The sequence below is a fragment of the Plecotus auritus genome (assembly GCF_963455305.1).
Source record: "Plecotus auritus genome assembly, chromosome: 1".
NCBI lineage: Eukaryota > Metazoa > Chordata > Mammalia > Chiroptera > Vespertilionidae > Plecotus > Plecotus auritus.
Genome location: NC_137770.1, coordinates 38319663 through 38344176, shown reverse-complemented (window position 1 = coordinate 38344176; position 24514 = coordinate 38319663). Strand labels below are relative to the sequence as shown.

At 42.6% G+C, this 24514-nt stretch overlaps 1 protein-coding gene across 3 annotated transcripts in view; it reads right to left on the bottom strand.

The window, feature by feature from the left end:
- RTN1 (reticulon 1) overlaps nt 1-24514 on the bottom strand; it is a 193477-nt gene that overhangs the window by 5522 nt on the left and 163441 nt on the right. For 2 of the 3 annotated variants that reach the window (XM_080671506.1, XM_080671505.1), the window contains exon 4: nt 1865-2072. In XM_080671506.1, coding sequence (XP_080527632.1) covers nt 1865-2072 — 208 coding nt within the window. Of the gene's footprint in view, nt 1-1864; nt 2073-16084; nt 16402-24514 lie in introns of those variants that run through there. The other variant, XM_080671507.1, reaches the window with a different exon arrangement.

Sequence of the window (24514 nt, the reverse complement as noted above, 5' to 3'; positions counted from 1 at the left end):
TATGGGTTTTCTTCCATTTGTGTGTCTAGAATGTTTTGATTCAAAATGTACTCTGAGTCAGATATTTCTTTAACCGATAAAAACAAAGGAAAATCCTACATTTTAAAATGGTGTCCTAAAGGACAAAAAGTAGTTGAGTAAATTGTAGTTAGACTCTTGGTCCTATACTGGGTATTGGGAAAAAGAAACCAAATGAAAGATAAGTTCCTCTTGTAACTTGACTGTCTTGGGGGCCAAGAAAGCAGGAGAAACCAGCTTCTCCTGAATGGCTGAGAGCAAAGGTGGGGGCAGGGCGAGACTCTAAATGTGTAGTCTCTGGTCCCATGACACTCCACTTTACTCTTCCCACCTTTGGGATGGGAACTATAGGCCCAAAGACACTTTAACTCTGCATTAGAAGAAGGCCACATGCATCCCAAGAACAAGAATGCCCAGCCTATAACTGGGTTTGACACTGAGGCCAGGAGCCAAAGGCTGGGAAGGGACATCTGATGCACAGCCTTTTCCCTTTTGTCACCAGGCCCCATAACACAGTCATCTTTCTCCCTTTAAGAGCCTGGTGCACGGAGGCCTTGATTCAGCTGACTGGTGGGTGAGCCAGGTAGGGCGGAGGCATCCCGGAGAATTACTGGGGCTGGCTGAGAAACCAATTCGGCAGCACCTACGTGTGTCATCCACGAGGCAGAACTGTCCCTGCTTACAGGTGGTGAGGACACCTGCTGCGGAGCCTGCGCTCTGGGGCCAGCACCAGGCGAGAGGTGACTGACAGTCAGGGCTAAAGGTGCCCGAGCTCACAATCTAGAATCAGGAGATAAACTGGGGTGCGGGTGGGTGGCATGTAGCCAGCAGTGCTAATACCTCCTTTCACTACATTTCCTATATTCTCCAAGTATATTGCCTTTAAAAAAATAATGTGTTCTTCAATATTTATTCCGGTCAGATCTCCCTGGTATAAAAATGCAGATGAGGGAACATTATAAGACTCTTCATGACCCTTGCACACCTCAGAAGATCAGCCCATTGGTATTAAACTTCTAGAGAGAGCCTAGAAGTGAACATCCAAACACCTGGTCCTGGCTCTGTGCTCTGGACTGGCCCTGTGGCCTTGGGTGAGTCACTTTTCTGCTTAGAAACTCACTTTTCCTATTTGTATGTAAGGACTATAATGCCCTGCCTTCTTCACAGAGTTTGGAGGATTAATTGTTGAAACACTTTTAAAATGATGAAACATTGTGTGTGTGTGTGTGTGTGTGTGTATATATATATACACACACACACACATATATATATATCAAGAATTATGATTACTATTAGGAATAATTAAATATGAAATACTAATATTAAATATAAATTTGTTTTAAATTTATATTATATAAGTAAATTTATGTTAAATTTAAAAATTAAGTATTTAAACCCTGGCCAGGATGGCTCATTGGTTGTACCGTGATCCCATGTACCCAAGGGTTGCGGGTTTGATTCCAGTCAGGGCACATAACCCAAGTTGCCGGTTCAGAGCGCATATGTCCATATTTCTCTGTCTCTCCCCGTCCCTTTCTCTCTCTCTGAAATCAATGGAGACATATCCTCAGGTGAGGATTAAAAATAAATAAATATTACATATTTAATTGGTAATAATTAAATATTAAAAATCAGTAAAACAATCAGTGTTAGAATAGAGACAGTTGAGTTTGTTTTAGAAATTCACCAGAAACATTAGCTATTAGAAGAGAGGGTGTTAAAGTAACCCGTAAGAGGCCTGTTAGGTCGCAGAGAAACATGACCCAAAGTGTAGGGGAGTGAAACAGCAGCAGAGGGAAAGAGCCCGTGAGAGGCTGGCCAGGGCTGGCCTGGCTGGGGCACTCACTTGAAAGGGTGGCCCTCGTCGGTTTTCTGCACAGCTTGTAAAACAGACTTGTAGATGCGGAAACTGATGGTGGCCGAGAGCACGGCGAGGGCCAGGTAGGCCACGACACTCACAACGCTGAACTGGGTCAGGGAGAAGAGCAGCAGCAGGAAGCTCCCGAACACTATCCCCGTCTGCTTGATGTCCCGCCAGTACAGCAGGTCAATAGCTGTGGGAGGAGACACAAAGCACACAGCACTTAACACGGGCAGGGCCCAGGGATGCCGCGGCGGCTGGCTGGCAAAGCCGTGGCTGCAGGTTCTCACCGGCCTTTGGATCCCTAAACCCAAGCAAGGGGACATAGGGCTTTGGCCAGGGCACTTCCTGTTATTCCATTTTGCTTTGGAAGAATCTTTTCCATCCCTGATGATGGTTCATAAGTTCACAGATACGAAAAGGCTGTTGACTCTCCAGCAACCCTATATTTATGAACATATCTCATTGGGCTATGCCATTTGCATAGTGGCCCAAATTATATGACTTTGAAGCAAAACTGAAAATACATAAGACTTTGTGAACAACCTGTTCCCTTGCCCGGCCAGTGTGGCTCAGTGGTTCAGCGTCGATCTATGAACCAGGAGGTCATGGTTTGATTCCCCATGAGGGCACATGCCCAGGTTGCGGACTTGATCCACAGTAGGGGGCATGCAGGAGGCAGCCAACCAATGATTCTCTCTCATCAGTGCTGTTTCTCTCTCGCTCTCCCTCTCCCTTCCTCTCTGAAATCAATAAAAAAATATTATTTTAAAAAAAGAACCCGCTCCCTTGTTTTTGGGTGGCATTGATTGTGTGTATCTCGAGGCCCTGCTGACAATTTTACGTCTCAATGGTGGCCTGTAGGAGTGCACAGCAGTCACACAAATGTTTCTGTGCCGAGAAGGAGAACAGCAGTGAAAAGAGAGGTCCTGGGGAAGCGGTGCCTTCCGGAGAGTGGCAGCAGGCCCAGGAGATCCCAGCCAATGCCTGGCCTGCTCCAACACTGAGGGGTAGGGGTAGCGGCTGGACAGGGTCTGTGACTTAAAAGTCTGAAATACAAACTTTAAAATCTACATCACATCTATCATTCAGTTATTTCCCTCTTTCAATCTTTTTAGAAAAAAATTTAAATTCAAAACACTTTCAGATAGTACCTCATTTTGAGAAGGCTAACCCCTATTTTGTAAAACTACTGTTTGAAATTCTCTGCTATTTAGATAGTCCCTTATTCTGTAAAGTCAACTCTGCTATATTTTAGACAGCCTCTTATTCTGAAAAAATAACTTTGCTTTCTAGCCTGCTTGAATAATAAGGAAGATAAACTTAGCTGTCTGACCTTGTAGGCCAGAGACTAGATATGCCCATACTCTCATGCCATGCCAGTGTATTTTTTTATTGGATAGAACGGTGTTGTTTTCAAGGCCACAAGCTTCCAGTGAGATAACCACTAAGCACACATAGGGCTAGTTCTTTAATAAAAAGAAAATTTCTGCTTGTTGCTCTGCTCAGAATTTGAATTTGTTTTTCTCTGGGCCCACTGGTTTATATTAAAGTGTAACTCCAAACTCTCTAAGCGTTGCTTGTTTGTTTGTTTTTCCAGTCTTCTGCAAGAATTTAAACCTTACAATAAACTCTATTCGATAGGTATACAGTGGTCACCCCTTACCCATAGTTTTGATTTCTGGGGTCAACTGTGGTCCAGAAATATTAAATGGAAATTTTCAGAAATAAACAACTCATAACATTTTAAATGTATGCCATTCTGAGTCGCGTGATAAAATCTCAAGCCCTGTTGCTCTGTCCCACCCAGTATGTGAATCATCCCTTTGTCCAGCGAATCCACACTGTTCATGCTCCAAACCTGTTAGTCATTTAGTGGTTTCTACATTATCAGGTGGACTGTAGGGGTATCAGAGTGCTTGTGTTCAAGTAACCCTGTTTTACTTAACAATGACCCCAAAGCCATTCACATAGCTTTCATGACAGTATATTGTTATAACTGTCCTATTTTATTATGTTACTAGAGGCCCAGTGCATGAAAATTCATGCACTGGAGCGGGGGGGTCCCTCAGCCCGGCCTGCCCCTCTCACGTTCCGAGAGCCCTCAGGGGTGGGAGGCGACCCGGCGATCAGGGGAAGGTGAAACCCCACCACACCTCTGCTGCTGTCACTGCCGGCAGCGCAAGCCTTGGCTGGCCCTGGTTACCTGAGCCTCGGGCGGCCCTGGGTGGATGGGCAGCTGCCATCCGAGGCTTGCCTGTGCCTCGGGCCGGCCCTGGGCAGCTGGGGGGCTGAGGGGACTGGGGGACTCCAGAGGCAGGTGTGCAGAGTGGCTGGACCCGCCTGGGGGCGGGCCCGGCCATGCCATGCACCTGCCACCCTGGCGGGGCTGAGGGGACTAGGTGCTGCCATCTTGTGGCTGTGGGTGCAGCCATCTTTGAGGGCGTGGCAGTCAATTAGCATATTCCCTCCTTATTGGCTGTGGCCACCGCCATCTTTGTGAGGGCATGACGGTCAATTAGCATATTCCCTCTTTATTAGATAGGATTGTTGTTAATCTCTTACTGTTCCTAATTTATAAATTAAACTTTATCATAGGATTGTATATTTAGGAAAAACATAGTACACAGAGTTCAGTACTATCCAAGGTTTCAGGCACCCACGGGAGTCTTGGGATGTATCCCCCACGTATAAGGGGGGACTGCTATATAACAGGTGAGGAAGTTAAAAGTTGAGAAACTTGTCTACTGACTAGTTACGAGGAAAAGCAAGATCAAAACTAAGTTTGAATCTTTTTCCAAAACAATACAGTTGTATCTCTCACAATACTTGGTTATATATTAAATGTCCCCAAAAGTCTGCAAAATTAATTTGGGCAACCTGATTATGTTTAAATCTGTTTCTAGAGTTACGTATTTAACATGACATTTTTTTTAAGTGAAAATGACTCATCAGCAGTAAATAGTCATTGGTTATCTATTTAGCTAGTAATTGCAGGAATGCAAATATCATAAAGTTTTGTTCCTGCTTTTAAGAATCTAGCCTGGCCGGTGTAGCTCAGTGGTTGACCATCAACATATGAACCAGGAGGTCACAGATTCCCAGTCAGGGCACATGCCCAGGTTGCAGGCTCAGTCCCCAGTAGGGGGTGTGCAGGAGGCAGCCGATCAATGATTCTCATCATTGATGTTTCTATCTTTCCCTCTCTCTTCCTCTCTGAAATCAATACAAATATATTTAAAAAAAAAAGAATCTAGCTTGGAAGACTGGACATTTGCTTAAAAATGCATCAGTGCCAGTGTATCTTATGTTGTTGGTAAAAGGTGATTTCAACGAAGGGATAGTACTGGGATTGATGACAATGGACGTGGGATGGTTTGTGAATGTGGGAGCAATTTGTTAAGAAGATGGGGTGGATAAAGGGAAATATTATGAGAGATTCATTGACAAGAACAGTGACTAATTAGCTGTGGGAGAAAGGAGGAAGAGCTAATTAAGGGTGAAAGCAACATTTCCAAGCTGGGTGACTGAGTGATTAATATCACTGACAAAAATAGGAAATCCAAGGGTGAGCTGGTTTGATGAAAAGCTGACACTTGGTTTTAAACCTCTGGGTTCCGAAGTGATGACATCAAAGCAGGGTATTTGGCATAGCCGGGGGCAGAGATGGAATAGGGATCAGGGATGAGGTGAGACGGACAATTACATGCAATACGTATTACTTTTTTTAAAGCTTGGAAATTAAATGATTTTTTTCTAGGATTTGTTAGAGTAGCTGTGAGTTAAATGCCAGTAATATCATATTCCAGTGCTAGTCAGATGAATAGATACAGTAGGCACTTGGAAATGCAGGACTGAAATTTAGTAAAAAGGCCAGAATACTTACAGTTGGCTGTATTCTGAGTGGAAATGATGATTGAAGTCATGAGAGTAGAGAAAACCTCCATGAGAGGAGAGACTAAAGGAGGCAATTGTGGTTGAGTAGGTGCTGGGAAATTCAAAGTAATAGAGAAGATGGTAAATAGAATGGTAGTTAGAGGAGTCATAGCAACAAGTTAACCTTGAGGTTGAGTGAGACCTGGAAATGTTAGTGGAGAGGGCGGGCTGTGGCAACAGACATGTGTTGAGGAGGAAAGGGACTAACACCAAGTGGCTGGAGGTAGATTTACTTAACAATGAGTCCTGAGCTCTTCCTGAGACTGAGGCGAATGGGGTAGGACTTGAAGAGACTAGGAACAGTCAAGACCTGTGTTATTCCATACAGTTGTGGGGAGCCACAGGTGGCTACTGAGCACGTGAAATGTGGCTAGTCCATTTGGAAAAACTGCCTATCAAATTTCAGGCTTAGTCCGAAAAAGGATGTAAAGTATCTCATTAATGCTGTTTATATTGATTTTTTGTTGTTGAAAGGCTAATCCTCTGGATATGTTGGATTAGATAAAACACATGATCAAAATGAACTTTATCTGTTTCTTTTTAAATATGATAACTAGAAGATTTTAAATTACTTGTGTCTTGTTATCTGAACAGCAGCGATCTAGAAAAATATAGTAATGATTCAAAAAGAAATGGATGAAAGGACTGCCAGAAAGTAAAGAGGGTCTGGTTCAAGTGGAGGCTCTCTAGAAGGTCCAGTCAGCAGGGTTGGAGGCTGGGTGTTCTGAGCAGCAGGCAGTGGGGCTGAGCCAGGGCCGTGAGCATGGGTAGAGGAGTTGAAGATCCAAGAGGACGGAATTGGAATGAACATTAACTCCTCTAACCATAGGCATGGGCATGGGCTGGGAATAAGAGGCAGTGAAGACCGTTGGGCTGATGGGCTGGGAGAATGGCAATGGCTGTGTGTGGTCAGAGTGCTGGCAAATGGCCCGAAGCTCTGATGATTCAGCGGGAAGGGTAGGAAGTGATGGGGTGTGATCAGGGAAGAGAATTTCTGTGTTGCCAATCTGCTGTGCAAATGCCAAGTTTTCACATTTTAATTTTGCTTACAGTGATGTAAGCTCGTGTAGGAAGCTTTTATTGTACCCAATCCAGAAAAATGGATATTTGAATAAGTTTCCTTAGAACCCACTTTAAAAAACTACCAATAACTCTGTAACTGCAATAAATTACCCGAAGTCGTCTTTGGGTACAACAAAGTATAGGTAGCTTTTCTCTTCTTTCAATATCCTCCTAATGTGGAAAGGCCAGATGAGAGGCTGTACACCAGAGTACACATTCACTAGGCATACTCACCAAGACAGGTAAATTACTGTACTGTTTTACCAATTGTGAGAATTACAAGTTACTTTGCCAAAAACCATATGGCTTTGAAATGAGAGATCAGTGTGTCCTATCAACCTGATAAATGGACTGGGTTTGGTGATCTCATCTCAGTCCCCAAATCACAGGTGGGAGCACACACTCAGCCTGGCTGGGGCTGACTTAGTGCTAATACACCTCAAGGGTGAACTGGCAAATTTGAAATACTGAAATCAGTGCTACCCACACTTCCATGATCCAAGCAAGAACAGAGGAGAAAAACAGAAGTGACCCAAGATTTTAACTAACAGCTAAATGGAAATAAAACGCTATGTCAAATTTCTAGAAAACAGCCCTTTGATGCAGCCCAAAATTTTTTGGTTTGTGTAACTATTATAAATGTATTCCATTATATGACCTAATAGTGGCTGCAGTATTCAGAAAATTTATTAAAAATGTAGGAAGTAAGAAGACAGTGGTGCAGATATTCAAATGTCATTTATAAGGCAAAATGTGGAATAAGGGAATAATATGAAATGGCAATAAATTGTGCACAAATATCTGCATTATTGCACCATATTCCTAAGTATATTTATTTATATTCCATCTTGGTCCAAAAAAGATTACAGGTAGCATTGCCTCCCTTGCTATGAGAAGTTAATGCTACTTAAATTTTTTTTAAATTGATTTCTTTCTAGAGAGTAAGAAAGGGAGAGGGGGAGAGACAGAGAGACCAAGAGAGAAACATCAATGTGAGAGAGAAACATTGATCCATTGCCTCCCATACACACCCTGACCAGGGATATGTGCCTGGACTAGGAATCAACTGGGAATTGAACCTGAAATTGAACTAGTGACCTTTCAATGCACTAGAACCGTGGTTGGCAAACTGTGGCTCACAAGCCACATGTGGCTCTTTGGCCCCTTGAGTGTGGCTCTTCCACAAAATACCACGGCCTGGGCGAGTCTATTTTGAAGAAGTGGCGTTAGAAGAAGTTTAAGTTTAAAAAATTTGGCTCTCAAAAGAAATTTCAATCGTTGTACTGTTGATATTTGGCTCTGTTGACTAATGAGTTTGCCGACCACTGCACTAGAAGATGCTCAACCAACTGAGCCATACCGGCCAGGGCAGTTAATGCTATTTTTTTTAAAAAGGCCAAGTGAGGAAATCCTATTCATAGGTAATATCAGCATTTCAACTAAAAGCTTGTTGAAAATGACATGCTCTTGACTTTTACTTTTTATTTTAGTAAGCTTCCAATAATTGGTTATGATAATTGACTACCTTCTAACAAGGAGTAGAAGGCTATAAAAACTTCAGTTCTGTACAACCCAGTGTCCAAAGCAGTATAGAAAAGGCAGTTTCTCTGATTCTCATGAGGCAAACAAAAATACCATCCCCTAAAATTAGCCAGAAGAAACAGTAACTTTCCCTAATTGAACTTGCCTTTATTTTGCTATCAAACTGGAGAAACATAATGGAAACAGATGCATCAAAATACTTTCAACATACACAGAGACCTGCAAAGATGACATCTTCTAGCCAACAAATTCATGAGCTTCCTCTGCCTTGAGAAGTCTCTTACGTAAACTAAAACTTTAAATGGTACTTCAGGCGCCCTGAGCCCAGAGGGGAAACTGCTGGAAGGGACTTTTGCTAATAAAACACCTGCAATGGTTCCATTGCCCAGGCCCTTGCTGACAGCTCCTAAATGCAGCCAAGATAATGTCAAGAGAAAAATGGCAGCACTATTTCTGGAGGTGTAAATCATTCTATAGATGTTCTGAAAGGGGAGAGACACCAAGCCTGGTGCTCTGCGTAGGCAGTAAACATGCACAGCATGTCACCCACACAGATGATCCTCTACGTGAGCTTTGGTGGAACAACGGAGAATGAAGGATTTGGTGAGCAAAGCCACAGCCAGCAAGGATCTCTGGTATTTTAATTCCATGGGAGACAAAAGCAAACACATTCTTCTAATGACTACCCTTCAGAAACATCAACTGCTTTTATGTTTCTGAGAATTTTGTGAACCAGCTGAATGTGCTTTCTGTTTGCTAGTTCTGAGCACTAGGACCACAATCCCCCCCTTGCTGCAAAGGTAACACAATGAAGTTTAGGCCCATTGTCATGGTGATGGGGTGGGCCTGGCTAAGAAGTGAACCAGCAGGGCCTAGAATTTAAGACAGTAGGGGCAGCTCCTCCTGCTGAAACTCCAGCAAATGGGCTCATTTAGAGGAGTCTCCACAGGGCAGCTGGCATCAAAGGCAGAGATGGCCATATGGAGAGAGAAAAAGAGACTTTGGGCACATGGTTGTGGAGGAAGGCACCCAGAAAGATTTGCAAGGTATTGAACAATGAATGTCTTCATATGCTTTTTCTTTCTTTAAGCTTCCTGGCCATATCCTGTTCATTTGGTGGGTGGTCATCAGTCATAACTAGCCACAAAAAGTCTGGGCCACACCCTAAAAATCCAGCATTGTATTGGAATAGAAAAGAACCACGGAGGTAGACAGCTGTTGGTTCTTTATAAAAATAAATGAGTAAATTTAAAATTTTTGACCAAGACCATAATAATAAAAATATTTCTTGAACTAAAAAGATGTAAGATAAGGATAAGGAATGATTTCTCTTTGTACTCCTGTTCCATTCAATAAAATGTTATGTCCTTCCCGACCCCTATTACCAGTAGATTTGCTCTGCAGAGTGATGAGATGTACCTGAAGAAAAGACATACAGGATGACCACATCTGAAGCCAGCCCACTGTGAAACGAGTGGAACTGCAATACATTCCAAACATTCAAACCTGTTATGGTTGTACTTTTCACTTGTTCATAATTAATGCCAGTTTGGGCAAAGAACTTGTCAGTAATGCTTGAATTATTTTCCTCCCCTCTGGGCAATAATGAAAATAAAAAAGAACTTAAGGGTTTGATTGTGTGAAAATTATAACTTTGCTCAGCTTTAACTTAAAAATATAGCTCTAGTATATTTGGAGGAAATAGAACTCTCTATTTCTAAGTTCTAAAACTCCTAATAATATCTTATTTAAAATATATTCTGTACATTTGGAATACAATTGTAATGATCAAGATTTTTAATGTAGTTATTATTATTAATTGTCACATTGGCAGACGATGGCTTTTAAAGATTTATTAATGTCAAATTCTTAGCTTTTAAAGTGTGAGCTTAATTGTAAGGCAACTGTGTTTCTTTGAATGTTTGTGTGTACTTTTGTAAGAACTGGAAAGGTGACAAATGTAAATATTAATACATGACCAAGTATGCACATAACTTAGGATAGCGTGTTGAGAAGGATGGGAAATGTATTGGTGATGTACATTTAATTATTTCCAAAAAGAAAAGTGATGGTCTGAAAACTATCCAACCATGTATGTTAGCTTTTGTTTGCTGGATTCAGTGGATTTTAGAACTTGGTTCTATTATAAGCTAATTTAAAATATATCGAGTACAGATTCTGGTCTCAAATATATTAACTAGTCTAAAGATAAAAAAGAATTGAGTAATAATACCATTTTGAATACAAGAAGAAATTAGGAGGAGGGCATGGAGGGGTTAGGAGGACGAGAAAGAGGAAACTTTAAAAAATGATGCAGAAGAAAGGGCCTGCTGATTATGATGAAAGGTTTCATCCACAATCCCTATTAACATAGAGTAATCATAATGCTTTACTCATAGAGTATCAGGAATACTGTTTTTTTAATTAAAGAAATATTAACTCATAAAAATCTGAAAAAAAATTATATATTTTAAGATATGGATTTAGACCAGTATTTCTGTCACTCTTTCTCACCCATGGTGGATCTTCTTTTGAAAGAAGAAGAAAGAAAGAAAGAAAGAAGAAAGAAAGAAAGAAAGAAAGAAAGGAAGAAAGGAGGGAGGGAGGGAGGGAGGGAGGGAGGAAAGAAGGAAGGAAGGAAGGAAGGAAGAAAGAAAGAAAGAAAGAAAGAAAGAAAGAAAGAAAGAGACACTGTAGAGGGTCCATCTGTACAGTCTAAACCCAAAACATGTAATTAAAAAATGATTGTAACCTACTGATGTTTATCAGAGTATTTTTCTTAATTTTAGGTAGGAATAGCTTATAGAGTAAAAAACCATGCATTTGAAGTTCAGCAATTCTTTCAGTGTCAATTTCCTCCATTTTATTATTTCAAATACGTTTTGAGATATGTGCAATCTTGTTTTATAAAAGCTATTTTCACTACCTCCCTAGCCCTCTAGCTTCATTTGATATGGTAGAATTATGGACAATATTTAGCAATTATTAACATTCATTAACTGTAGGTGGTAGGACTTTGGGTGACTTGCGACTTTCATTTGACCTCTCTTCATACAAATGGGAATTTTCATAATGTGCATGTACCACTTTTAGAAGAACAATAAAGCCATTATTCTCTCTCCAAACTTTGAAACATTTCCTCATAAAGATTCTCTTGAAAATGATAACATAATGAAAAAAATACTTTTATTTTTCAATGGAGTAATAACTACCTACATTTGGTGTTTTATCTATATAATGAGGCTTTTCTTTCATTAAAAAAAAAAAAAAATCCCTTAACCCCCTGCTAAGCCAGTTTTCCCATTGGATCTCATTAGAATCTGCAGAGAGGGAGTTTGCAAATGTAATTATTTATGTTGTAATAATGGTACAGTATCCTGCCCTAGCTGGTTTGGCTCAGTGGATAGAGCATTGGACTGCAGACTGAAGGATCCCGGGTTCGATTCCAGTCAAGGGCACATACCTGGGTTGCAGGCTCGATCCCCAGTAGGGGGCGTGCAGGAGGCAGTGGATCAATGATTCTCATGATTGATGTTTCTATCTCTCTCTCTCCCTCTCCCTTCCTCTCTGAAATCAATAAAAAAATATAAAAAAATAATAATAATTGTACAGTATCCTAATAATACTGAGACCAAATAAAGTGCTCTATTTGATGAAGGGTGATATTGGTCTGCCTTTATGTTTGTAAAATTGCCTTTACTGAAGATATGTAACAAGAGCTTAGGACAGTGATTGGCACATAGATAATACTGATGGAGAATTTAGGATGATGAATTTATAATGATGGTGATGATGACAAAAGTGGTATAAATTGGTTAAAACCACTGCCTTGCTGATGAATTTTGCTATTTGTAAAGAGAGAACCTATGTGAAAATATCCCAGAAGAGGAAAATGAGAGTTCACTTTCTGTAACTCAGCACTAGTAAAAGAGGTGGTGAGTGCTGAGATGGGAAGAGTTCTAGATTTGAAGCCAACAGTCAGCTCTTCTCTACTCAACATGCCACTTATCAAAAAACCTTGGGCAAGTCACTTAACCTCTTTGAGGCTCTTAATGTCCAAAAGTAAACTGAAAAATCTCAAATAAGAAGACATTTGACAAATGAAAACTATGTAAATGTGAGGGGTTATTAAATCCACACAATCACCATTACCTAGATAATTCGTATTTTTAGAAAAATCAATGAGGAAAAAGGCATTGAGGCAGATACTAGAGCAGTGAGAAGAGGGGAGCCTAGGTTTAAATCCAGCTTCTGGAATTACTAGCTGTGTGCCTTGGTAGAAGCCTCAGTTGATAACCTGTAAAATGGGGTAGTAATAAAACTTACATGTCATACGTAACACATATGATTTGTGAGGATTAAAGGCAATGATGCAAGTAAAGTGCTCAGTAAATGGGCCCAATAAATAACTAATGATGTTGTTGTCTTTAAGATTACTGTATATATCACCCAGCTGGCATGGCTCAGTGGTTGAGCATTGACATATAAACCAGGAGATCGAGATTCGATTCCCAGTCAGGGCATATGCCTGGGTTGTGGGCTCCATTCCCAGTGTGGGGTGGCGCAGTAGGCAGCAGATCAATGATTCTCTCTCATCACTGATGTTTCTATCTCTCTCCCTTTCCCTTCCTCTCTGGAAAAAAAAAAGGATTACTGTATATATAGGTGTTTTATTAGCTTATTGTTTCATTGTCATTTCATTTCCACTGAGTAGAATCAGCTGTGGTTTATTAACCAATACTGGGTATTAGTATCATTTCAAAAAACTGTGTAGCTTAGTATAATGTAGATTTTTAATCTCTTTAAACATTATCTATGGCTGAAATCTTATATATTAATAAATAAATATAAGGTTCCTTTTGCATGTGTTGTACAGTTCTTATGATACAGTGTGTTGGTTTCAGTAGAATCTTCATGTGATATACAATGGGCTGCAATTTCTCCATGGATGGTTTAATAACATGGAGGAAACCTGAAGCTCGCTTTTTAAAAAATATATATTTTTATTGATTTCAGAGAGGAAAGGAGAGGGAGAGAGAGATAGAACATCAATGATGAGAGAGAATCATTGATTGGCTGCCTCCTGCACACCCCCCACTGGGGATTGAGCCCGAAATCCGGGCATGTGCCCCTGACCGGAATCAAACCTGGGACCCTTCAGTCCGCAGACCAACGCTCTAGCCACTGAGCCAAACCAGCTAGGGCTCCCTTTCTTTATTCTGTTTTCCAACAAAGACTTTCTCCTTGGAACAGTTCTGGAGAACATTATCAAATGTTACATGGTCTTCTTTTAACTGTCTTCTTAGCACCTCCTAGATCACACCCATTTCATCATTTGCATACCAGACCTTGTTCTGCTGGTCTATGGATTGGGCTCAATAAGAATTATTAAACACCAGTAGCTTCAAACCTGACTATATACTAAACTCACTTGAGGAGCTTTTAAAAAAATATTGATGCTCGGCCCAATTGATTCAGAACCTCTGGGGATACAGGCATACTTTTTGTTTCTTAAAGCTCTCTAGGTGATACTAATGTGCATCCAGGGTTAATAGAAATTGTTTTTGATAATAAGGGAGCTAAAATGAAGAAAATACATTGAAAATGCTAAAAAATCTTATTGTAGGTTTAGTTTAGATGAAAAGTTCTCCTAGTGGGGAGAAAAGGGAATATTTACTTCTTACCATTTCTCTTTTATGTATACCCACCTAGTTATTAGTCAGTTTTCATCAATCTTCAAGATAATGGCTTTGTTCTATTTGACAAAAGGAAATCAATGGTACTAAAGTCTACCAAAGGTCACTGCATGCAGAAGACCCTCAATGATCTTGCATTAATCTTCACAAGTTGCTATATATTGGAAAGGAAAATGATTTTTTTCAATGGGTAAGTAATGGCATTTTGTGTCATTTTGTGATTATAAATGTCCATGCATTTTAACCACCCCCACCCCTTATGAGGTCAACTGAGCCAAAATATATAGGATTATGATGAAATAATGTCTTACATTTTATACAAATAAAACAAAAACTGCCATCTTTTGGTATCTACTTTTGCTAAGAATAGAAGAAACCCATAATCATAGTGTAAAAACCAACTCTGTTCTGTCTTTATATCCAACTCAACTTGATATTATATCAAGCCATAGCTGGCTGTTGTGTGTGTATATCGAACAAACTGGATGAATCTAAACACATAACGAGAATGAAATATCAAGAATTTTGTATAAATTCTACCTTCTGCATAAAATATATGCTATCCCATATCACTGTCATCATTCTCTAAAATTACTCTTGAATTGCCATACATTTCTTTATGTCCTGGCTTTCAAATGTATTAGGTCCATTTATTTACTTTTGACAGTTGTATTTCCAATAGACCCACCCACACAATTTGAACTTGACTGTATTGTATTTTGTCATTACCACCCAACCGACAAAATAAGAGGCAGAACAATTGTCTTCTTAATTCTAAGGTTCGTGTTTATTTTTTCTTTGCTTAAAAAAATCTACCAAAGAAAAATCCCACAGGGCATTGAAGATGAAAAGATATCCTATTCTTTCTGTGATATAAAATTGCAAGGGGAAGATGCCAGTTGTTAAAAAAAAACAACAAACAAAAAAAAACTCAACACAAAAACCAGCTTCTGCTCTAGAGTATTCTTGGTCCCCCAAGGGATGCTGCAGCCCTGCAGGTTAAGTCAAATGCTCCTTCTTCAGAACCGTATTTGTTAAATATTAAAAGACACTTCATCTCACAAACACCCCAAGGTTTCTACACATAATTCATTCTTGCAAATTATCTCTGTCTCCTCCTATTCTCAAACTGAGCAAGGTGAAGGAGGGCATCTTAATGTAACAAAGGAGAGATGGATGTGTGAAGTATGAGGCTGAATAAAAATGGCTGAAAAGCAATCCAAGCGAGGCTGGAGGGTGGCCACACCCAGTGCTAATATGGACTGTTTCAAAATAAATCTGTTATACCAGAGGGAAACCAGCAGTGCTTTTTATTTCCCTCCACTTGTTCCACAGACACTGATTAGTAATAAATAGTAGTTACCAGTTCCCCCCATGACAGACAAAAAAAACAAACCCTAAAAGATTTCCAAGTGAACCCTCCTAATATGTGGCTACGCCATCATCTCTTCAGGATTTGGAGAACTAGTCTGCATTCCCAGTCTCCTTTGTGTGACCACAAATAACAACCCTGAAATGGGTGTGTCCCACTTAAAAGAATGCACTAGTGCCAGTTAATGGTTCTACCAGGAGATTGCAACCTTTCTGCAGGAATGAAATACAGTGGGATGCATAGAACAATAAGAAAGCATTTTAACTCGGGGATGAGGAGGGATTAAACAAGTACTGAATGGTCAACGGATCCCAAAGAGCTCCCGAGGGAGGCAAATGATGCGTTATTTAAAATACTAGCTTTACAAGAAAACAAAAAGGGTGGCGGTGGGAGGGAAAATAAATAAATGGGGAAAAGAAAAAACATCAAACACTATCCATTTTGATTTTTGACATAACAAGTTTACTCCCCCCCAACAGAAAGCTCTTGGGGATAAAGCATGCAGAGGTCCCACAGGTGAAATGATGCACAATGGCCGAGTCCGGGTCCCGGGTTCCCGTGCGCCGCAGGCATGCATTACTGAAATAAAGAGAATACCCTGACTTTTCCAGTTGCTCCACACACAGTCCATCTTGGTGGAATCGGCAGTGGCCTGCATCGTGCGGGCTCTGGGGGCTCGCCGTTGCTGTCCTGGGGGCGGGGAGCGGGCACTCGGCGTCAGCGGCCCGGGCTGCAGCGCTGGGCTCGCGGGGGCCGCGCGGCTGCAGACAGACTGAGGCTGCACCAGCCGGCGCTGTGCTGCGAGGGGCGGGCGGGGCGGGCGCCGCAGTCTCAGCCGCAGCGAATCAGCGCAGCGCGCCCCGGAGCTGCCTGTGCGCTCGGGGATGCGGGCGGGCACCTCAACGTGGGAGCTCAGGCTCGGTCACCCAGGGGGTGCTGCCCTAGAGACGGTTAAAGAGCGCAATCGTGGACCAGGCGTGGGAGGTTTTGGAGAAGGGGGGAAAGGACCCAGGGTAAGGATGAGCGTAGAGGACTAGGGCTGTTCCTTGGAGTTCCTGACTGGGGCCATATTCTAGAAATTTCTTAGAAATCCAAGAAACCTGTTGGATAAGATGTAGTTGATGGCAGTACAAAAGTCAGGCTTTCAGCATAATGTCCCCTAATTGTCACCATGGCTCACTGGCCTCTCTGTCCCCCAAATGTTTACGTTCTGGCCATGCTTTATGTTAATTGCCTACCATCTTCAATTGTCTTCTCTCTCCCTTTTGGCATATTCCAGCGTCATCCAAAACCTTTTTGGCAAGCTACAGCCACTGTAAAGAAATGCCACTGCTCAGTTCCCCAGGGCTTGTGTATTTTTCCTGCTGCTTCTGCAGCTGTGTGTGTGGGTTGCATGAATAAATACACAGCAGAATGCAGTGCCTGTCCGCAGCGGATCAAAGCCCTTGCGCTCTTGGCCACGGAGTTGGTGGTCACTGCAGTAGCACTCCAGTTGTGGGGACATCCAAATAAGGAAGCAAACGCATTCTGCCTCAATAACATCTTCTTTGAGATTGAGTGTTGGGGGGCCACTGGAGGTGGGATGGTGTGTATAACTTGATTGATAAAGTTGGTTTCCAAGCCCAGTGCGTGAACGGTTTTAGGAGGCCCCAGTTACAATGCAGATGTCAATGGCAGAAGCAGAACAGTGAGTGGTGACCTACTGAAATCCTTTATCAGATTATCCACCAAGGCCTTGAGAGAATGGACAGGAAATAGGCATGTTTTTCATGAGGACAAGTTAGAAGTAGCACATAGAAAAAGGAGTGGGATTTGGGCATCCTGGGAAAGAAAGCCCTGGTGGAGGGAGCGTTGAGGAGAAAGATGTAGCACGAAGACAGAGGATGCCTCGAGGACCACAGCAACAGGTAGAAGGAAGAGTTCCCCCTTCGTTTGTTGTAACACAGCCTATTCATTATTAGGAATTCTCTCTCTCTCTCTCTCTCTCTCTCTCTCAGTGAAGCCTTTGGGGTTCCTTCAGTTTCCATTCCTTCCCAGACCTAAATCTACATTTGCGTGTCCTATACCAGTAATCTCAAGGTTATGCTTGTAGATCAGATTTATCTTTCATTTTCTGAAGCATATACACTTTAAAAAATGATGTTTAGGATAATGCATGTTCTTTTTAGAATATAAGCTCCTAGCAGTGGTTCTCAACCTTTCTAAAGCCACGACCCTTTAATACAGTTCCTCATGTTGTGGTGACCCCCAACCATAAAATTATTTTCGTTGCTACTTCATAACTGTATTTTGCTACTGTTAATGAATTGCAATGTAAATATCAGTGTTTTCCGATGGTCTTAGGTGACCCTGCTAGCGGTCACCTAAGGTTGAGAACCGCTGCTGTAGAGCCTGACCATCGGAAAACACAGATATTTACATTACGATTCATAACAGTAGCAAAATACAGTTATGAAGTAGCAACGAAAATAATTTTATGGTTGGGGGTCACCACAACATGAGGAACTGTATTAAAGGGTCGCGGCATTAGAAAGGTTGAGAACCACTGTTCTAGACTCTAGAATCTAGAGGAACCAGCTAAACCTCTCTGAATATCTTTAACACATCTGAAATGATTGTTATGGAAGCTTAACAAGAAGGACTTCAGGAGGGTGATTTGACACTCGGGGCAGCTGAAATCTTCTACAAGAGAGGGGTGTCAGGGCTCCCACTGGGCTGATGGGAAGGGAAAGCAATGGCCGCGTTATTACAAAGCACTTTTCAAAGTGACCTGCTCTAGAGACATTAGTGACTTTTAATATTTATATTCCCTATCCCTCGCCTCCCAATTTTTTTCATTGTCATAGTCATGTTTGGGAATTCAGTCAGCAAAATACTGAGAAGACTGGCACTTCATGAATTCTCACTGAATGACGTGGGGTTGGACAGACTGCAAACAGGTGGGGGCAAGCCTCAGAAGGCTGAAGAGGGAAGGGGTTGCCGGGTGGGTTGTTGCTGCCCTACCCACTTTTCAGCGGGAAGCCTTTGGAGCCTTGGCCACTAGGAGGCACTACCAGTTCAGCGATAGCCCCAGTCATCAGCCTTCAGTCCAGAAGGTGCCCCAGGTGTCTTTAGTGGTGAGTATTCATTGTCCGCCAGGTTACCAGAGCCAGTGTGTGTTGCTAATCTGACAGTACTGAGCAATGAGAGCAGCATGCTACTAGCACCGAAGAGGAGGAAGAGGCCAGCTCCTCCTCAAGTGGAGGGGCACCGTCAGACTTCTTGGGCCATGCGTTTTCATTGGCCACAAAGTTGACTTTGGAACGTCAGTTTAGCTGAAAGACCGCATTCTTTTCAGTCGTGTACGTCTGGAGAGAAAAGCCTAATGGCACCCCAAAAATCAATACAGCAGTTCGATAGTTGAAGGTTGAGGAGATAAGATGTTGGATGCCATAGACAGAGATACACTCGTGAAATAAGAATGGGGGACGAGAGCCTTTAGATTAATGCTTAGATGGTTAAGAGAAATATAAATGAAATTATTGAAGGAGAATCAGACAGAAGAGTATGAGGATCATGCCTGGGAGGTAGGGGATGTGGGTGTTAGACTCACCTGTGTTGCAAAAGTTAGTTACGTGAAATTTAGTTATGTGAAATTTACCATCTCTGGATCGCTCTCTTACACAAATGAGTTATAGCTTTAAATGTTTGTTTCTATGAAATAATAAGAATTTATTTCCTATAGACATTTTAAGTGGGTACATTCTTTGCACAAGTGCCCACACAGCACTAATTGAAATCTCTTGCCAAGATTGAAATGATAAAGTGGGTAGAAAAGATATGCAAATTACCCTTAAGTAGTGAAAGAAAACAGAAAGCAAAATAAAGCTTGCTAAAAGCAGGCAGGAAATGCCACTGTCTTTAAACAAGGAGTGAACAGACGGGCTTTGTACACAGCCAGTTTAGAACTCGCTTTAGGTGCCTGCCAGGAGAGGAAGTGATTTCTTTAGTTTTCAGGGGGAAATCATGCACTAGGCAGTCTGTTCCAAGGAAAAGTAAAATAGTCAAGTTTTGTAATCCTATCCAGGATTGAGATGAATGTTGAAGGCTACCATGCCCAGGGTGGCTGTATCATGTCTGTTTCCTGTAGCATCAAGATTCTACTGATGAGAATCAGTGGCACCGACATTAGTATATTTATTCAATAATTATCTACTGAGCACTTCTGTATGCTAGATACTGTTCTATCCATAAAGCAAAGTTCCCGTGTTTAAGAGGTTTATATGCTCATGTGTATTATTGGGGGGGGGGGAGGTGTGACATCCTATATAATAAAAGCCTAATATGCTAAGTCAGTGGTCAGCAAACTGCGGCTCGTGAGCCGCGGTTTGCCGCTCTGTAGACTAATGAGTTTGCCGACCACTGACCTAGACTCTCGATTCCAATAATTACAGGCTGTTGTTGTTCCTTGTGCTTAACCCCCTATCCCAGTGGTTGGCAAAGTCATTAGTCAACAGAGCCACAGTTTGCCGTCCACTGTGCTAAGTGTCTGGTCATCCGGTCGGCCATTCAACCAATCAAAGTGTAATATGCTAATGATATGCTAAGGCCGCTCAACCGCTCGCTATGATGTGCACCGACCACCAGGGGGCAGATGCTCCAACTGGTAGATTAGCTTGCTGCTGGGGTTTGGCTGATCGGGACTGAGCGAGACAGGCTGGACACACCCTGGAGCCCTCCTGCAGTCCCTCTCTGGCTGGCCAACCTCCTGTGTTCCTCCCCGGCCCTGATCATGCACCGGTGGGGTCCCTCGGCCTAGCCTGCACCCTCTCACAATCTGGGCTGAGGAACACCCCCTCCCTCCTGAGTGCGCAAATTTTGTGCACCGGGCCTCTAGACTATATCTATAAAAGCCTAAGCGACCATTATGACTGAACGATTGGAACGACTGATCGACCAGTCGCTATGACACGTACTGACCACCAGAGAGCAGACACTCAATGCAAAAGCTGCCCCCTGGTTGTCAGTGCACTCCCACAGCCAACCTCCCGTAGCCGGCCAACTGTCCGCGGTCCCTTCCCCAGCCAGCCAGCCACCATGAGCCCCTGATGCTAAACCATTCATAGACAATCTGCTTCTGGGTCGAGGTTTCGTACGTAGCAGAGCAGCTCCCTTGCTGCGATCTATTGAAAGTCAGCCCTCAACACAAGAGTTTGTCTCACTCCCATCCTCTCCCTTCCCTGGGGGCTGCCCGCCTGCCACAGTGGTGGCACAGTGGCGAGGGAAGGAGGAGGGGGGAAGGTAGGGAACCTCATGGTGGCAGGGCGCCTATGGCGGAATTGGCGTCTGGCGTCCGTTCCTTCTGCACCTGACCTGGCGACCATCGCCTCCTCTCCCAACCCCACTGGGCCCTTCAGGCCCCGGGGTGGGACAGGGAACCGGGGTTGGGTGGCAGCGGACACGGCCCCATTCCCAGGGGGGCCGAGGGCCAGCTCCCTCCATGGGGCCGGAGGCCAACCTCCTGCAGTCCCTCCCCCCGGCTGGCCAACCTCCTGTGATCCCTCTACCCACGCAGCAGGCCCTGATCAGCCCAGACTTAATCGGCCCCGATTGCTGTCCAGGCCTAGGGACCCCACCCATGCACGAATTCATGCACCAGGCTTCTAGTCCTATCTAATAAAAAGAGGAATATGCAAATTGACCCTACCTCCACTACACCCACAAGCCACGCCCACCAGCCAATCAGGAGCAAGTATGCAAATAAACCCAACCAAGATGGCTGCAGCCACAGAGAGCAGGAGGGAGGCTTGGGTTTCCCCGGCAATGGAGGAAGCCAAGCTTTCTGCCTGCCCTTGCCGGCCCAGGCCTCCACTCCAGGCTACAAAGTTTCAATTATAGAAGATAAATAAATCCCAGATACCAGGGCCTCAGCTTGGGTCGCCAGGGGGCGTGGCCAGCCTGCAAACCACCACAGGCCCCTCGCCCAGGCTGTCCCATGCCCCAAGGGAACCCCTACCCTGATCCAGGACACCCTTCAGGGCAAACCAGTTGGCCCCCACCCATGTACCAGGCCTCTATCTTATCTAATAAAAGAGTAATATGCAGATTGACCATCACTCCAACACATAAGATGGCTGCCCCCATGTGGTCAAAGATCCTGTCCCCATGTGGACACAAGATGGCCACCACAAGATGGTCAGCAGGGGAAGGTAGTTGGGAGGGACCAGGTCTGCAAGGGAGGGCATATGTGGGCGATCAGGTCAGCAGGGGAGGGCAGTTGGGAGGGACCAGGCCTGCAAGGGAGGGCAGTTGGGGGCGATCAAGCCTGCAGGGGAGGGCAGTTAGGGATGACCAGGCCGGCAGAGGAGGGAAGTTGGGGGTGACTGGGCCTGCAGGGGAGAGCAATTGGGGGGAACCTAGGCCTGCAGGGGAGAGCAGTTAGGGGTGACCAGGCCTGCAGGGGAGGGCAGTTAGGGGTGACCAGGCCTGCAGGGGAGGGCAGTTAGGGGCAAACAGGCTGGCAGGGGAGCAGTTAGGCATCAATCAGGCTGGCAGGGGAGTGGTTAGGGGGTGATCAGGCTGGCAGGCATAAGCGGTTAGGGGCAATCAGGAAGGCAGGCAGGCGAGCAGTTGGGAGCCAGCAGTCCTGGATTGTGAGAGGGATGTCTGACTGCCCGTTTAGGCCCGATTCCACATCGATGCCATATGGAATAAGGAAATTTAAAGAAACAACCACTTTGGTAGATAACTCACTGTTCTAAAACAATGCATGAATTGTCTTCAATTCAAACAGCAAATTAGCACTTGTTATTTGCCATGTGCTCTTTCATTTGGTATATTTAGTTGTTACATGATCACTATGCGGTAGATAGTGTCTGCCTTCATTTTATTGATTCATTTATTCATGCATTTATTCAAAATACAAACATTTATAGAGCCCATCCTAAGTTCTACAAAGAGAACTGTCCACTGGGAACTTGAGTCTCGTGGGGGGAGATTTACACAGAACTAGATAAATGCAATCAACTGATAGAGGTATGAGCAGGAAGGAGTGGATACATAAAACAGAGAGTGGTTAGAGGGAAGAGGAGGTTCAGGAAAGGCTTCTGAGTGGGTAAGCTGAGTTAGGATTAAGAAATAGGATCACCAGTTTGAATGATGAAACTTTTCTAGCACACAGATATGGAAATTTAATTACAGACATGTGCAGGGGCCAGATTATGACAGATCCATGTAGTAAAACAGTCAATAAATGAGGGAGACATTGCAGGGTTTCAAGGAGAGGAGGAACAAGAAGTTGAATAATTTATCCAACTTTGGCCAAGAGTTTTCCAGAATTGGTAAAAGACATAAATTCTACACCTGAGCAAGACCAAAAGGTATCAGTACCCTGACCCCCACATAGTGAAACTGGAAGACATCAAAGACAAGGAGAAAATCTTAAAAGCAGGCATAAATAAAAGACAGATTTATTTAAAAGTCAAAAATTCTCTCTCTCTAAGCATGGTCTTAGCTGCATCTGCTGTTTTGATATATTACGTTAATGTTATTGTTCAGATCAAAATATTTTCCTATAGTCATTGTGATTTTTTTCTTTGATCTACTGATTATATAGAATTATAATTTTTGAAGATTTGTTCTACGTATTCTTATTGTTTATTTTCAGTTTAATTCTTCTGTAGTCAGAGAGCAAACTCTGTACAACTTTTTTTTTTTTTAATATATTTTATTGATTTTTTACAGAGAGGAAGGGAGAGGGATAGAGAGCTAGAAACATCGATGAGAGAGAAACATCGATCAGCTGCCTCCTGCACACCCCCCACTGGGGATGTGCCCACAACCAAAGTACATGCCCCTGACCGGAATCGAACCCGGGACCCCCCAGTCCGCAGGCCGACGCTCTATCCACTGAGCCAAACCGGTTTCGGCAACTCTGTACAACTTTAATCCATTGAAATTTGTTGAGACTTGTTTTAAAGCCTGGAATTTAAGTTATTTTGACACATATGCAAGTGGACTTGAATGCATATTTTGAAGTTTTAAGGGGAGGTGTTCTATAAGTGTCAATTAAGTCATATTAGTTAGTCATATTTTTCATATAATCTATCCCCCTACTAATTTTAATACCAGGTAGGTTTCCTGTCCCCCAGACATTGACAACTTGGTCCTAAAATTCATATAGAAATGCAAGGGATCCATAATAGAAAACACAATAATTTTTTAAAATTCTCACCCAAGGACATGCTTTTTAAAAATTTGATTTTAGAGAGAAAGGAGTGGAGAGAGAGAGAGAGAAACATCAATGTGAGAGTGAAACATTGTTCAAGAATCGAACCTATGACTTTTTGGTGTATGGGACAATACCAACTGAGCCACACCAGCCAGGGCAACAAGACAATCTTGAAAAAGAACTATGTATAGGCCTCTCACTTCCTGATTTCAAAACAAGCTATAGTAATTAAGACAGTGTGGTACTGGCATAAGGCTAGACATACAGATCAATGGAATAGAATTGAAAGTCCAGAAATAAATCTCTACATAGTCAATTGATTATTGACAAGAATGCCAATAGGGGGGAAAATAGTATTTTCAACAATGGTGTTGGGACAACAGGATATACAAAAGAGCAAAGTTGGATCCCTACTTACAGCATATATAAAAATTAACTCAAAACTGATCAAAAACTAAATATGAGAGACAAAACTAGAAATCTTTTAGAAGAAAACATAGGCATAAATCTTCATAACCTTGTATTAGAAGAGGTTTCTTATATATGACGCCAAAAGCATAAGGAACAAAAGAAGAAATAGATAAATTAGGCTTCATCAAGTTTATCACTTCAAAAATTTTCCTGCATCAAAGGAAACTATTAAGAAAGTAAAAGAACGACCTATAGAATGGGAGGGAACATTTATAAGTCATGTATCTGACAAAGGATATGTATCCAGAATATATAAAGGACTTTCAAATAAGATAAAAGACAACCAAATTTAAAAATGGGCAATGGATTTGAATAGACATTTTCTAATGAAGATAAATAACCAATCA